The sequence below is a fragment of the Prionailurus bengalensis genome, chromosome C2 (genome assembly GCF_016509475.1).
Source record: "Prionailurus bengalensis isolate Pbe53 chromosome C2, Fcat_Pben_1.1_paternal_pri, whole genome shotgun sequence".
NCBI lineage: Eukaryota > Metazoa > Chordata > Mammalia > Carnivora > Felidae > Prionailurus > Prionailurus bengalensis.
In genome coordinates this window covers 2366476-2381880 of record NC_057350.1, presented here as the reverse complement: position 1 = coordinate 2381880, position 15405 = coordinate 2366476, and the positions used below count along the sequence as shown (strand labels likewise).

At 54.2% G+C, this 15405-nt stretch overlaps 1 protein-coding gene across 2 annotated transcripts in view; it reads left to right on the top strand.

Annotated features, from left to right (window-relative positions):
* TRAPPC10 (trafficking protein particle complex subunit 10) overlaps positions 1 to 15405 on the top strand; it is an 87163-nt gene that overhangs the window by 45471 nt on the left and 26287 nt on the right. For both annotated transcript variants that reach the window (XM_043593473.1, XM_043593474.1), the window contains exons 8-12: positions 10496 to 10642; positions 11242 to 11356; positions 12382 to 12458; positions 13236 to 13327; positions 15201 to 15341. In XM_043593473.1, the coding sequence (XP_043449408.1) occupies positions 10496 to 10642; positions 11242 to 11356; positions 12382 to 12458; positions 13236 to 13327; positions 15201 to 15341 (572 nt within the window). The remainder of the gene's footprint in view (positions 1 to 10495; positions 10643 to 11241; positions 11357 to 12381; positions 12459 to 13235; positions 13328 to 15200; positions 15342 to 15405) is intronic.

Genomic DNA, 15405 nt, shown 5'->3' with positions numbered 1-15405 from the left:
CTTACACCTTCTGGAAGCTGGAGGGCAGGGGAGCCTGCGGAAGTGTTAAGTACAGCTCCCCGGATCTGGGAGGCCTGCCCGGGGACACCAGCACAGGGTAGGCATGGGGGGACCATTTCCTCAGATGCCGGCTCCCAGGGGTCCTGGTCCCACCACGGATCCCTTCTTGTCCCGACGCACCAGACGGGGCCAGTGGGCTACACGGGGACGTGCACGGTGGCCCGCTCTTCTATGGCCCTGCCGCCCACCCCAGCTCGTCTCCCGAGCGCCGTGATACTTCTGGCCGTGGCAGGAGTACGCGGAAATGGGGCACCCTTCCGGCTAGAAAGAGTCACGTGAGCAGCAGGTGGCTGGGGCTCTGTTCGGAGCCGCTCCTGGCTCGGAGTCGGCAAGTCAGCCGGAAGCGGTAGGATTCTGCAGGCTCTCGTCCTCCCCGTGCAGGTGCCCCGAGGGCTGGGCACACGCTTGGTGTCGTGTTGTGCACTTCACATCCCTTGTGGTAACGTTTCCACTCCCTTCTTTCCTGAGTAAAGTGGTCATCGTCATCGACCGTTCCTCCGGGGGAGGCCGCCCCCCGCTTTCAATCACGTCGATTGCACTTGGCACCTGTCCGGTTCTGCCGTGTCCTGCTTGTTCTGCGTGGACCATAGCTGGATTCGGGGTGGGGACACACACCCCACCGTCCGCTTTCCCTTTCTCCATGCTAGCGACCCACCTTCTCGTTCCCTCTTCTCCGCGTGCCGGGCCATCCCTCGGCGTCCCCGCCGCACGAGGGCCATGGACAGTAGCTGGGCCCTGGAAGCGTGGCCTGCCGGTTAAACCACGCGGGGCCCAGAGCTGCCGACCTCCTTTGTCGACTCCGCTCGTCCCACGGCTGAGCCTGCGCAGTCCTCACGCAGCACCTGCTCTCACGTGTGGTCAGCCGTCCGCTTGTAGCCGTCCACTGGGAGCTTCCCTTTGTCCCCTGTCCTGTCCCAGCAATTTGGCCATAATCTCGTCATCAGGTGTCCTTGTGAGGGTCGGCTTTGGGGAAGACAGTCTAGCGTAGGCTGGGAGGGGGGGCTCTGGAGCCAGACTGTCTGTGCTTGGACCCCACCTACCCCTCCCCGCCGAGACCTTGACTCACTTACCCCTCAGAGCTCCCCTTTTCCATCTGTGAGATGGAGGCAGACCCGTAGCTGCCATTCGGGTGGTGAGGACTCAAGAGGTGACGTGCATCCAGGGAGCAGAGCCGCAGCGCCTGCGTGTGTCAGCCCTTCGGACACAACTTGTCATCTCAGCCTCTCTCTGTAGGTTGGTTTTGGGTGAGGGAGAGCAGTGTTAGGTCCCGAGTAACAGTTTTTCCGTTGGCAGTTACCTAGAAAAGTTTACTCTTAGGGTTTCTTTTAAGTTTTTGTAGAAACTTTCAAAATCCCAAAGACCCCCAAATTATTTACGTTTTCTGTACATTTAATTCTACTCTAAAAAATAGACTCAGTTCCCGGTGTCTGGGATAACTTTTTGGCGGGGTGTTTCTCGCATCCGTGTCAGTGGCCAGTGCGGAGCTGTGGCTCTGACCCCAGCCGAGGGGGCTTGCGATGGTGCCGTGTGCGGACGGAGAGGCCGGGGACCCGGCCAGCTTGCAGGCTGGGCCCGTGCGTGGCTCTTTTGGGGTTAGGCCGCTTTTGTGAAGTCTGTTAAGCCTAAGTGTTACAGCCTGTTTGTGCATTTCCGATTACGACATTTCTTTAGCAGAAGGCGCTAGTATGTTTGCCTTTGTGATTTGTAAAACATGTCCTTGTAACAACCGCCTGGTTGATTTTAGCCATTGATGTAAAGTATCTTCTTTGAGAGTCGGAGGCCGTGCGGTGGCCAGATGCCGTGGGAGCAAGCCCCCACCTCTGTCATGGGACCTGGCGTCCCACATCACGGGTGCCGGTGAAGAGCCTGGGCCAGCCCTCGTTCAAAATGTGTACAGCTGGGGATTGGGCCTGCCCTGTGAGCTCTGAGGGATCGAGAGGGAGCATCCCTAAAGTATGCCAGTGCTGCGCGAGTTCAGATGACGCTTTCACAGGGTTTCTCTTTTTTTTGTACAACGTTGAAGAAGATTTTCTCTCCGTTTACCAAAAGTTGAATATATTCTCTATATAAATTTGGAAGGCAAAGATAAACATACAGAAGAAAATGTCACTGCATGTCCTGACGGCAGGAGGTTTCCTTTCCGGTCTACGGCCTTTCTGTCTACAGAGAAATGGAGTTGTTTAATCAGTCCTATTTTGAACATTTGAATTGCTCAGAATTATTTGCAATTTGTGTCAGTGTGTATTCTCATCCATTTGTCTTTACGTGATGTATTCTTGCAAGTAGACTTGCCCTTTCAAGGACACGTGTTTTTAAAGCTTTTAGTGTGCATTGTAGAACTGCCTTCCAGAAAGATCCTCCCGTTTTTCAGCTAACAGAGCAGTTCCTATTTCCCTGCATTTTTGGTAAGAAAAAAAGTAATAATGTGCAGATATTTGTGTTTACCAAATTATGTGAGAATATAAGGAAGATATTTTCTAGAAGGCTGTTATACATTTGTTACAATGACTGCCCAAATGACTTTTTAAAAAACGTGTCCTCCATGGGGCGCCTGGATGGCTGAGTCGGTGAAGCGTCTGATTTTGGCTCAAGTTGGGATCTCAGGGTACATGGGTTCGAGCCCTACGCAGGGCTCCATGCTGACAGCTCAGAGCCTGGAGCCTGCTTCAGATTCTGTGTCTTCCTCTCTCTCTGCCCTCCCCTGCTCACGCTTTTTCTCTCTGTCTCTCTCTCTCTCTTTCAAAAAATAAACGTTAAAAGAAAAGTTATGCATTAAAAAAAAATAATAAAGTAAATAAAAACGTGTCCCCCTCAGTACCGATTTGTCTTTTGTTGGGTTCCGTTCTGATTACGTTCACAGGGTAGGCCAGGAAGGCTCGGGATCCCAGAAGAGTGACCTGGTCTAGAGACTGGCCAGAGCCATGCACAAGAGGCCAGTCATGGCCAGTCTGCCGGTTTGTGAGCGGGGGCCACGTGTGCTAGAAGCTTCCACATTAAACTGGATGGAACAGAAAAGGCGTGCCTTCCAGGCTGGTCCCTAGGATTGGTACCCCGAGGTTCGGGCTCAGCAGAGGGCAGAAGCAGAGGTGGGGCTGAGGGGTGTAGCTCCGGGTCGTTGAGTGTGTGCTGCTCCAGGCGCTCCACGGGGCCCCTCCGTGGACAGGTGGAGTTGTTGCGTGACCGTGAGCCACGTGGACCTGAGCTGGCCGAGCAGCAGGGGCGGACGGGAGGACAGGTAAATGCCAGAGGTGTTGCCAAGGAAGAACCAGTGAGGGTTGGTGGCTCTCGGGAAAAGAGAAGAGGGGCTGCCAAGAGTCCTTCGGGAATCCGTCGATGGCTGCAGGGCACGGGGGTAAACACGGGGTGGGGGGTAGGGCGCGCAGATGAGGAAGAACTCGGGAGACCCGCGCCCGAGGGCACTGAGCCAGCCAGGTGAGCAGAGCATCAGAGATCGGTGTCGCCAGGCGGTCGGGGCGGGAGGAGTGTCAAGGCCGCAGAGGCCGCAGCTCTGCACGGCTGCTTCAGTTCAGTTCGGCAAACCCAACTGGCGCCTGCTGTGTGCTAGGGAAGATTTCTAGAGGTGGCCTTGTACGAGCTGGGTTGAAAAAGACTCTTCCATTCAGCAGGCACTCCTTGAGCACCCGGGCTGTGCCGGGCAAGCGTTGTTCTGGGCGCTGCATTTTCAGCAGAGAACAGGGTAGACCAAACCCCATCCCTGGGAGCCTGCTTTCAATAGAAGGAGTAGGCCGAGTGAGAATTTGCCAGGCGGATGTGGCCCGTGGCGGCAGATTCGAGCACGTGTGAGGCAGAGAAAGTTTTACCGAAGGGACTCAAAAGGAGCTCAGTCTTGCTGGAACTTAAGGGACGAGGCAGGCCTTGTCGGGAAGGCTGCAGAGGTACTAGAAGCTGGGTTTTGAGGAGATTATGGAAGTATTTGTGTGTCATCCTGAAGCCTGGGCTTAGTTCCATAGTGTGGTAAGGAGTCGCTGCGGAGCCATGGAAGGTGAGGGACCTGGTGGGGCAGAGGGCAGAGGGAGGCCAGCGATTAGATGGAGCGGGGAGCAGAGCCAGGGACTGAGGGCGTAATCCGGTGGGGAGGACAGGGTTCTGAACTAGAGCACTTGGGGCACATTTAAAAAAAATTTTTTTGAGTTTGAGAGAGCGAGCGAGCACATGAGCGGAAAAGGGGCAGAGAGAGAGAGAATCTCAAGCAGCCTCCGTGCTCTTAGTGCAGAGCCCAACACGGGGCTCCAACCCACGAACCGTGAGATCATGACCTGAGCCGAAATCAAGCATCGTTTAACTGACTGAGCCACCCAGGTGATCCCATCGGGGCACATTTTGTTTATTTATGTTTATTTTTGAGAGAGAGAGAGAGAGAGAGAGAGACTGTGTGAGTGGAGGAGGGGCAGAGAGAGAGGGAGACACAGAATCCGAAGCAGGCTCCAGGCTCTGAGCTGTCAGTGTGGAGCCCTGCATGGGGCTCAACTCAAGAACCGTGAGATCACGATCTGAGCCGAAGCCAGACGTTTAACCGACTGAGCCACCCAGGCGCCCCTGGGGTATATTTTAAATAAATGGATTCAAGAAAAGTTATTCTGTGTGTCTACTAAATACATGTGGAGATAAATCTTGATCTCCTACCGCACACAAGTAATCCCGGGTGGAGTTTTGGTCTAAGCACGAAAGGTGAAACAAGGGAGCTTCTGGAAGATAACATGGGAGAACGTCTCCATGGCCTGGAGGCCGGCAGGTATTTCTTACCCAGGACTGCAGAAGAGTGACAGGCCGGACTGCACGGAGATCACAACTTCTCTCCTACGTGCGTGTGAACGCCCAGCATCGAGCGAGTGAAGAGGCCGCGGAGTTAAACCCCGCGGGTTACGCGGTCAGGACCGGCTCTGGCCCGGATGCAGAGCCCCTGCAAATCAGCGAAAAAAGACTGACAGATCAGTAGAAAAATAGGCCGAAGAAGATACCCAAATGGCCGAAAAGCATACAGAGAGGTACTTCATCTCCTTCATCACAGTGAAAGCAGACTGGTGGCAGAGAGATGCCCACACGTGGCCGGGTGGGACCCGGTGCCTCCCTGGGGAGGGCTGTGCTGTGCGGCAGTGCCTGCCAGGGCGAAACACACGCGCACCCCGGGACCCAGCCGGCCGCCCCCGGCGTCTGCACACACACGGACGCACGGACACACGGACGTGCGTGCCCCAGGAGATGAGCGCAGAAATGCTCGTGGTAGCAGGATTCGGAATTGCCAGAAACAAAGTCACCCGGATGTCCGTCACGTACAAGGGACACAGTCGTGGTCTGTTTGGGCAGTGGACTAGCAGACAGCAGCGAAAACAGATCGGCTTGGACACGGGAGCAAAACAAGTCACACGCGGAGGAATATGTACGTTTTAAATCCGTGTGTACAACGTTCAAATTAAGCAAAAGCAGTCTGTTGTGAAGCGTCTAACCAGGGATGGGTTTGCAAAGGGGATGGCAACCGGCGGGGCTGGCGGGGGGTCGGGGGGGGGGGGGAGACACTGCACGTGTGATTCTCCAGCAGGGGGTGGGCACACTGGGGTGCTTAGGATGCTATGTTTTTAGTGTTTGGTCTTAGAAAAAAAATGTAAGTTTAACAAGAATAAAAAGAATGCCTTTAACTTGAGGCTTAGAAAATGGTAAAACAGCTCTTGGGTTAGTAATAACAGCGGTACAAGGAAAGGGGGGACTTTAGGAAACTAAAGAAGAAACACAGGTGTCCCCGATTTTCCCAAGTTTGCTTTACAAAGGGCTTGTCTCGGTACCTGTTCTCACCGACCAGGAGAAGTCTCGGAGAGGCTTCCTGCTTTTAGGGAAGAAAACGTGAGAAGCATCCAGTCTGTTCTGCAGGGGCCGTAGCCGAGGTGGCGTGCACCTGCGCGGCCCCGGGACCTGCGCGCAGCTCCGCAGCCTCCAGCCACCGCAGCTCTGACCCGTGTCCCTGAGCGCCGGGCTTGATCGCGACCGATTTTGTGCACGTTAGCGAAACGGGTCCCGGGGAGCAGAAGAGCCTAAGAGGTGGTTTTGGGGTCTGGAAACGCTCGAAAACTTTTCCATGTAAATTAGGGGTAACTGCGTGTTCACTTTATGCCGTTTAGGACTTGCCGAAGGCTTCATGGGAACGCTGTGCCTGCGGATAGTGGGTGACACCTGTATTAAGAAATCAGTTTTAAAAGTCTGTCGTTTACAAAAGAGGTTCTCGAGAAGGCCCAGAAGTCTGTGGACAGGTGGCCAGCATCCTTCTTGTTCCATCCTCGTCAAGAGCTGCTGAGCCCACCGCCCGGTTCCAAGTGACACAAAGAGCTGTGGCAGGCTCGCCTTCAGCAGAGGAGAGGCTCATCTTTGCTGGGTTTGGGCAGCGTGGTGTTGGGGGGCTGTGGGTTTCGGGGGGCTGTCGCCACCTGGGTGAGTCCTGTGGCACACTCGAGTGTTTGTGGACGCACGTGTGTCCCGCAGGGGCCGCCACACCCAGACCGGCCTGCAGAGGCGAGCGGGGTTGTTTGAGTGGGTTTAGAACTGGATCTCGTGGAGACTTGCTGCCGTGGCTGTAAACAAGCCCTCTTTCCCAGAGTTCGTGGGACTTTGGAACAATTCTCAAGCTGTACCACAGTGGACGGAAAGAACGTTTAGAAAAGACTGACGACACCAGACAAAAATTGGAACTCGCACGTGCTGATACAAGTGCGAATGTGTCCAGCCACTTTGGAAAACTTTTTGTCACTGTCTGCTCAAGCTGCAACCCGCGCCTGTCCGTGGACTCAGCAATCCCAGATTCCTAGGTACGTGCCAAGAAAAATGAGTTCCGCCGAAAGACAGTAGGAGCTTGTGAACTAGCAGGAGGGTCTGACCTTGGCTGACGTCCTGGCTTGGGTTCCCTGGAACGGATGGAGCTGGTGCAGTTGTGTTCCAGACAGCCTGGCTTAGGACCGGGTCACCAGTCGCCTGGACTGGGAGATGACAGACGTCTGATGGGGGAGCCCGTGTTCTCAGCCCCCCTTGATGGCGGCTCTTGTAACCGCCCCTTGATGTACCCGTGCAGCTGTTACCAGAGACCGTGGCTCCCGTGGGCCGTGAGGCATCCCGAGAGACCCGGTGTTGATCTCTCCTCCTTGCCCTGATGCCACAGGGATCCCTGCAGGAGAGGGGCACCTGATCCTGCCGCCTTCTCCTCCCGTGTGGATTGGTTCCGCGGCTTGGGGGTCTCCCGAGTCTGAGAAGGCTGCTCCCCTAGAGAGGCGGGCAGCACTACCAAGAGTTTTTGCCCGTAGTAGCCAAACCCCGGAAACCACCCAGAGGCCTGTGGACAGGTGGATGGACGCATACGTTGTGGCGGATCCGTGGGAAGGCGTACGGCCCAGCGGTAGGAACAGGCCTCTGACAAGCCTGGCAAGGTGGGATTGCACCGTTCCGTCCGTTCCGTGTGATTCCGCTCACGGGAAGGGCAGCAGTCAGGCAGAAGTCACGGGTGGCGACAGAGGACGGAAAGGGGTTCCTCTTGGGGTGGGCGTTGACCGGGAAGAGGGCCTCGAGGGGACCTTCTAAGGTAACGCAAGTGGTCAGTTCTCGATTTGAGTGCTGCTTATATTTGTACAACTTCACGGAGCTCTAAACTTAGGATTTGTATCCTTCACACATCTCCCCGTATGTGTTTGTAACTTAGTTTTTTAAAGCAATGAGGAAAGTATGGCTACAATTATACTTTACGCGAAGTTTGTTTCACGAGTGTTTCTGGAGGTCTTAGATGAGCCACTTCTGAAGTCCTGGCTGCCGGAGCCCAGCTCCGTCAGCCCCGGAGATGTGTTGAGAAGCATGCAGAGGGTCGCTGGTCCCTTTGGGGTGTTTAGTTGGGATTTGCTTGGGAGCCAAGAAGGACGGACACACGTAAGTAGCAGGGCGAGAGGCCGGTGCACCTCGAAGCCCGAGAGCAGGGGGTGCGGTGAGGTGCCGCGGGCCGTGCCGATTAACGCGCACGTGTCCCCCAGGAGGAGCTTCCACGGAAGAGGGCGTGTGCCGGGAAGCGCCAGGAGCTGCGGTCACCTCTGCGAAGGGAGCCAGTGAGAGCGCTGAGGTTACCGAGCGGACCTGCGGGAGCCAGGGGAGGGGCCGGCTGGGGGGCACCCGTTCCGGTCCCGGAACAAGCGCCGGGTCCGGGTAGTAGAGCGCCTCCCCTTGGTTCCTGTGCGGCACCTGCCGGCTGGGTCGCTCTGCTGGCTCTGGCCTCCGCCGCGGCGCAGGTCGAAGCTCCAGCAGCGGCCGGTGGCTGCCACGAGTGCCGCCCCGTTTACCCCCAGAAAAGCTGCCGCTCACTGACTCTGCTGCTTTCTCTTACACGCTGCTTTCCGGAGGGCGGTGCTTGCTCCTTGCAGAAAAGAAAGATGCCAGGAACATACCTGTTCCACGGTCTTTCCGTGAACTAAAACCTTCATATTGCGGCATGTGCCTCTTTAGGGTCTGCACGCGCACGCGGGTGCCCTCTGGGTGCCTCACTCTCAGGTTCTTGGCCACTTTCGCTCCTCCCAGCAGGTGCTCCGATCCCGGAAACCTGCCGGCGCACACCTGGCCCTTCTCAGTGTCCATTGCCCCATGGCCCCTCCTAGTGCTCCCCCTGCTCCCCTGCAGCCCTTGTCGGTGCTCCCCTGCCCACATGTTCTCTCTCAGAGCTCCCCCCTGCACCCTCACTGTGGTCCCTGCCATGGTCCCCCCAAGTGCTCCTCCCCGCAGCCCCTCCCGGTGCTCCCCGTATGGCCCCTCCTGGTGGTCCCCCCACACGGCCCTGCCAGTGCCCTCTTTAGCAGCCCCTCTCAGTGCTCCCCGCCACGGTCCCTTCAGGTGCTTCCCTCCCAAGGCTCTCCCTGTGCTCTTCCCTGCGGCAGCTGCCTGCTGTGACGACTGGGGCTTCCCTTTCCCTCTCTGGGTTCGTCCGAATCAGAAGCACTGTGCGCAGCCTTGATACGTGCGCTTTATTCTCGCGGGCAAGCAACCGGTGTGTGCCCGAGGAGAGGTGGCGTTCAGCAGAAGTTTCCACAGAACGGCTGCCTGCGGTCGCAGGGTCTTGGAAGGTGACAGTACCCAGGACGTGTGGCACCTAGTTCGCGGGAGGGCCCGCCGAGCTGAGTCAGCTGACCGAGAGCCCACCCCGGCTTGACTGGGGAGGGAGGGACGTGCCCCATCAGGCTCCCGGGCTGTGTCCTGCTGACGGTTCTTCTGCGCGTCCCTGCGTGTGGTCCGTTGTCTCTGCCAGGTTTTCTCCTCAAACATCTAAGTGGTTCAGCTCGTTTTGCAGAGACGGGGCAATTTGGCTTTTACAGGACCATGAAACGGCACCCTGGTTCCTTCTAGTTGGTTCCGGGTCCTTTTATTTGTGCTCGGGGTGTGTCGAAGGAGGCTTTTGGTCAGCGTTAGCAGCTTCCCTCGTCACCTGGTGTAGAATTACCTCTGATGTTCCCATTTTTGAATAGTTCATATTGACGTATCTCAGCAGACTGGGACACCGGATGTAAGGTCCCTCATGACAGTAGCGCCGCCAAGAAAACGGTCGGTCCTGTCAGCTTTATGTGTTAAGATGCCATTGACGGGAGACACATTCCTATTTCAGAGGTGCTTAAGTGTGGGAAAAAGTGCATCTCAGAATTGGTTCTGTGCAGTTGATGGTTTTTTGTGTATGTGGTAATGTGATATTTATCTTACTGGTCCTTTAATGGAGAGGCTCAAATACACACAACAGTCGAGAGGATAATGTGACGAACCTCTGGGTGACCCGTCCCCAGCCGCAGCAGACGAACGTTCTCTTGTTTCATCCGTGTCCCTGCCCGCTTTCCCCTGCATTATTTTGAGGCAGATCTCAGACATCATGTTTTAATTGTGGGTAGTCGTTCACTGTGTATCTCGAGGCAGCAAGAGTTCTTTTTAACAAACACAATGACACCTGAGAAGATTACCACGTTGTATAATTCCCGAGTGTCACCTGACAGCTACTCGATGTTCGCATCTCACGTATGGAGCGTGATCTTTCTGAAATGGGGCCCAGTGCTCGTGTGAGGTCCTGGCCTCTGCCCTTTGTCATGTGGCCTCTTCAGACCTAGAGTGAGTGCTGACAGTCCCCCCCTTTTTGTGGGCTTCTTTTCTTAATGATCTTTCCAGAATATATTATTGAACGTTCTATCCCTGCCCGGTCTCTCCTGTCGTTGGAAATATAAAACCAAATACCGTGTTTGGACGTAGATCACCCCTCCCCTCTCCATAAGCGAGCCGATGGGATTATTGTTCCGTCCCTTCTCTCCCCTGATGGTTTTGCAGATGGCGGCCCGTTATTTGGGCCGCTGCTCGAAGGGGCGCACTAGGACGTGGGGGTTCCGGTGCCTTCCCTGGGCCCTGTCCTCACGGCCACACTTACACCCTCCAGGTCTCTGTCCCGCCTGGCGCTCTGGACTGCTGGGTGTTCCTGAGCTGTCTGGAGGTGCTGCAGAGGATAGAAGGTTGTTGTGACCGGGCACAGATCGACTCGAACATTGCCCACACTGTGGGCCTATGGAGCTATGCCACCGAGAAGGTAACCGTGCCAGATGCAGATGTGGGCGTTGTTCGTGGGCCGTGCGCCTGGGGCGGACGGGCGGAGGGAGCCGTTTGGAGAAGCGTCCACGGGGTCACGGCACGGGCCGTTCTGGTTACTTCAGGGCGTGTCTGGGAGCAGGGATGCTCCAGATGGCTCCCTGACTGCTGAAGATGTTCCACGCCAGGAATTGGGGGAGGGGGTACGAAGAAGGGTGAGCCGGAAGTGTGTAGCAACGCAAGTGGCTTCTGCGTGAGTGACCGACGGTCACCGCGTGTGTGCAGAGGATGGCCTGCTGGCGTCAGGGTGGCCGGGCGCGGACCGGGCGGGAGGCCTGGGGAGGCTCAGGACGGTGTGGGTCGGTTAGTGGCGTAAGCTCAGAACTCCCGGCCTCGGAATCGCTCAGGATTCTTGCACACGGCTGTGAATCCGAGCTGGTCCCAGTAAGATACGTTTTTATATGCAGATAAGAATTATTTGGATAGGAAGGCTAAATTTCTTCTGGGATTTAGTTAGATTTTAATTTGTGTATTCAAACTCATAAATTCTCCGCTGATCACTTCTGTACATAACGGAAAATGGTGGGTTTATCTCAACAGCTCAAGTCCTTGGGCTATCTGTGCGGACTTGTGTCGGAAAAAGGACCTGACTCAGAGGACCTCAACAGGACAGTTGACCTTCTGGCAGGTTTGGGAGCTGAGCGACCCGAAACAGGTACTTCTGGACGTGTGTCTGTGCACTGGCACAGTGGACAGGGACGAGGACGTGGCTCGCATCTTGCCACGTTTAACTCATATTCTGACAGTGTGATTGCTCCCATTTGGGAGATTGTGCTCCTTGTTAGCCGACCAGGTTAACACACAGAGTGTTTTACCATTTAACAGTGTCAAGAAACGTTAGAGATGGCGTAAGAAATTGGAAGGATTTTAAAAAACGTTTTCTGAGTTTCTCATTAGGCTTGAATGAGCGGATCATGACTTCTTACAGCCTGTGTGGAGTCAAAATGCACCAGTCTCCCTCTGAATTAACAGGGGACCTGGTTTCCTAACAGTATGGCCAGAGAAATCCTTTTACTCGGTAAACTACTCCTAGGTCATAAAGCCCTTTGAAAGGAGCCTTCCCGATTCTTGGAGGTGTGAACTGAGACCTAGAGTGTGATTTAGCCAAAGCCTTGCTGAGGTCCGGCCCGCGGGCAGACCGAAAGTATCCGGCGGGCCGTGCGGTGTTCACATTCCATGGTGACCACTTGGGTGAGACCACTTCCGATCGTTGTGGAAGTGATGGAATTAAAAACTCTGGTCTCAGTCAAGAATGAAACACCACGTGAAGGGTTGCAGACTATTTCGTGACCGTATTGCTTGGACAAGCACGGAAGTGGGGATGGAGTTCTGGGGGGCACGGCTGTTTGTGGGTCCACAGGCAGCAGGTGCAGGTGAGTGCCTCTCCCCGTGGCATTTGAGGGTGACTGTAGACTCACGACGGGTCCGAGGATGTGTGTAGGAATGCAAGTGGCTTCTGCGTAAGTGACTGACGGTCACCCCGTGTGTGCAGAGGATGGCCTGCTGGGGTCAGGGTGGCCGGGCGCAGACTGGGCAGGAGCCCTTGAGAGCTCAGGACAATGCGGGTTGGTTAGTTAGAACTGCCAGGCTCAGAATCACTCAGAATTCTTACACACAGGTATGGATGAATAAGGATGAAAAAGGACTGAGGGTAAATAAGGACTCTTATTTCTTTTTAAGCCAACACAGCTCAGAGTCCTTATAAGAAGCTCAAAGAAGCATTATCATCAGTAGAAGCTTTTGAAAAACACTACTTAGTAAGTATTACAAATGATACCTGTCTACCCACGGCCCAAGGCTGTCTCCAGAAGGCTCTGTTGACCTTGGGGCTGAGAATGGGATAGTGTTCGGGACCTCCTCCTTGTGGGCCTTTTTCCACTTCTTGGTGGGTGCCCTAGGGACCTACGGGTGACACCCAGGATAGTTGCTGTTCGTTAAATGTGCATTGGTATCCATGGTGCCATAATTAGGCATAAAAGCATCTTTGGATGTTTATAATTTTGTTCAGAGTGATACTGCGCTTTCAATACAATAGAAATTGTAAGAAAGGCTAATGAATGGTTTTGTGCATACCAGAAAATACGGTAGACTTGAACAAATCTATTGTGCTTCATTTTAAAAGATTTCGATTTGGAGAGACCGTAGGAAGCGCAGTGTAGGTAGGAGCTCGGTGGGCCAGCCGGACTCCTGACTTGCAGGTAACTTGGGAGCATTTGATAGAGCGTTTTTGTCCCTATTGTCCAGAAAGTGAGAAAAACACTAAAAATGTTACCCTATAAGGAAAGTACTTTGAGAAGTTAAATATTCTCTGCCTGCTGAGTTCCGATTTCTTTTATCATTAGGCTTCATAATTTATGTACAAGTTAACGACTTTGCGTAAATCACACATTACATAAAAACTCAGCACAAAAATAGATGTAAAGTAAACAATGATGTTGTTAACAACGAAGTCTTTTGCTTCAGTGCTGGGTAGATACGTGGGGGGTTGCCTAGTGATCAACTACGGGCTCATGCGGATTTCCGCTTTCCCGCAGGATCTGTCCCACGCGGCCATCGAAATGCACACGAGCATCGGAAGGCTCCGGTCTGCTAAGTTTGTTGGGAAGGACCTGGCAGAGTTTTACATGTAATTGAATTTGAAATTTTCTTTGAGTTTCAGACATTTCACGCATGTACTAAGAATGTCAGGTACGGGGCTAATACGAAGCGTACGTAAATGCGTAGAATGAAAAATGTAGGATATGTCAACCGATCATTATCAGGTGTTTTTTTCTATTTCTTCTAAAAACCAAATGGAGAGATTTCTCAGCCTGTTACTCTTAATATCTGTGTTTCTTTGTGATCTCTCTGTGATCTTTGTGTTTCTTTAATTAAATTAGTGTAATGTAACTATATACGCAGGTGGTATACGTAACATCTATGGTATGTAATAATTTTACTTAATGAAAGAGTTATGAGGAAATGGTTACAAATCTATATCCAATGGCATAAACTGGGATACTGATTCGTAAGTATTTTGTTACATAGCATTTTCCCTAGTTACCTCAGTTGTCTTCTGGGAAGATGGACAGCCTTGAGGTCAGTGATGTCAACGTCCAGGAGAGTGAGGTGCTCGTGGCGGGTTGAGGGGCGGTGTGCCTGGTGCAGACTAGCGCCAGCTTTGGAGTCGAGAAGACTCCGCGGATTTCTCACGTGGCTGATGAAATCGGCCCTTCGAGGAGCTGGCGGTGTGCTTGCTATTTGAGCCCTGGAGAGGGATGTAAATCCTAAGGGAAAAGACAGTTAAGTTCGCTTAAACGTGTGTTTGAGATGCTATCTTGAAATCTGTCATTAATAAAGTAATTTTATTAGCCGAAACCAGAAAAGATAACTTACTTTCACCGATTAAAGTGGCCGCAGAGGGCTTCATAAATCGTCTGAGGGAACTTCCTAGTTTTCCACACGCGCTCGTAGCCGCTAGCCAGTCACACACCTGAGGACAGGGCTAGAGTGTGGCACTCCTGAGCCTCCATCTCGTAAATCTGAGGAGTGAGTTTTTAGTCGTTGGAGCGAAGAGGCCGCCCCCTCGGATGCTGTGAGCCGAGCCCCCCCGGACACTGGCTCTGGCGAGGCCGGGAGCTCCAGCGGGCTGGCGCTGGTCCGCCCAGAGGCTCGGCTCCCGGCCCCCGCTTGCCGCAGGCTCGCTGGGGGGCCGCTGGCCTCCGTGTCCGGGGGCTGGGCACTGGCCTGTAGACTGCCTGCTCTAGAACATGAGAATCTTTGGCTAGAGATAGTAACTGAAGAAGTATTAAAGGTTCTGACCCCTTTGAAACACGGGGACGTAGGAATACCGACGTGCGTCGTTTGATAGCTTGCAAATTTATGTGATTTGAGAATTTGAGAACCTTACTTCTTCAAGAGTAGGCTAGTCAACACTGGAAGGTCTCCCAAGGGTGCCTAGAGTGGACGAGTGCTTGTTCTGCGCTGGCCTTTGTCTAGCGAGCTCAGGAGAGCCCGGACCCTCCAGGGAAGGACGGGGGGTCCGTGTCGTCACCGAGGCTTTGGCAAGCTCTCCTCAGTTGTGCCCTGTTCTACTCTAAACATCTTGAAGGTTTAAACTGGGACTGGAAGATCCTCTTGGGCGATGTGTGTTGCTATTTAAATTCTTCCGGGTTCTCTGTAAATCTCTGAGGCCTGGCGAGGGCCGTTTGCCCGAGTTTCAGAGCCTATCCGGGCTCCCTCTCAGTCGGGCTGTACGGACCGCTTCTGCGTGTGCCCGTCTTTAGCAGGTGCTGTGGCACCGACGCGGGTGGACGTGGGCATCCGCGCTTCCTGGCCAACCAGCCGCGTCCCCGTGGATGAGTCCTTCACCTCGCCTCGCCCTTGGCCTTCCCACGCGTCCTGCTCCCGTGGGGAGCGCCAGAGAGGGACTTAGATGGCACAGGGTCGGTGCGGAGGGCGGCGGGCAGGGCGGGATTGTCATGAACCATGACGAAAGCTTCTGTGTGTTGATTTGCAAGGAGGAAAAAGTCTCCACAGAAGGCGGAAGTGTACCTTCAGGGAGCACTGAAGAACTACCTGGCTGAGGGCTGGGCGCTGCCCATCACTCACACGAGGAAGCAACTCGCCGAGTGTCAGAAACACCTTGGACAGACCGAAAAGTATCCTTTGGGTTTAATATTCCCCGCGAAATAGGAGACTTGCTTTCTGTCCGTACGAGCAGCG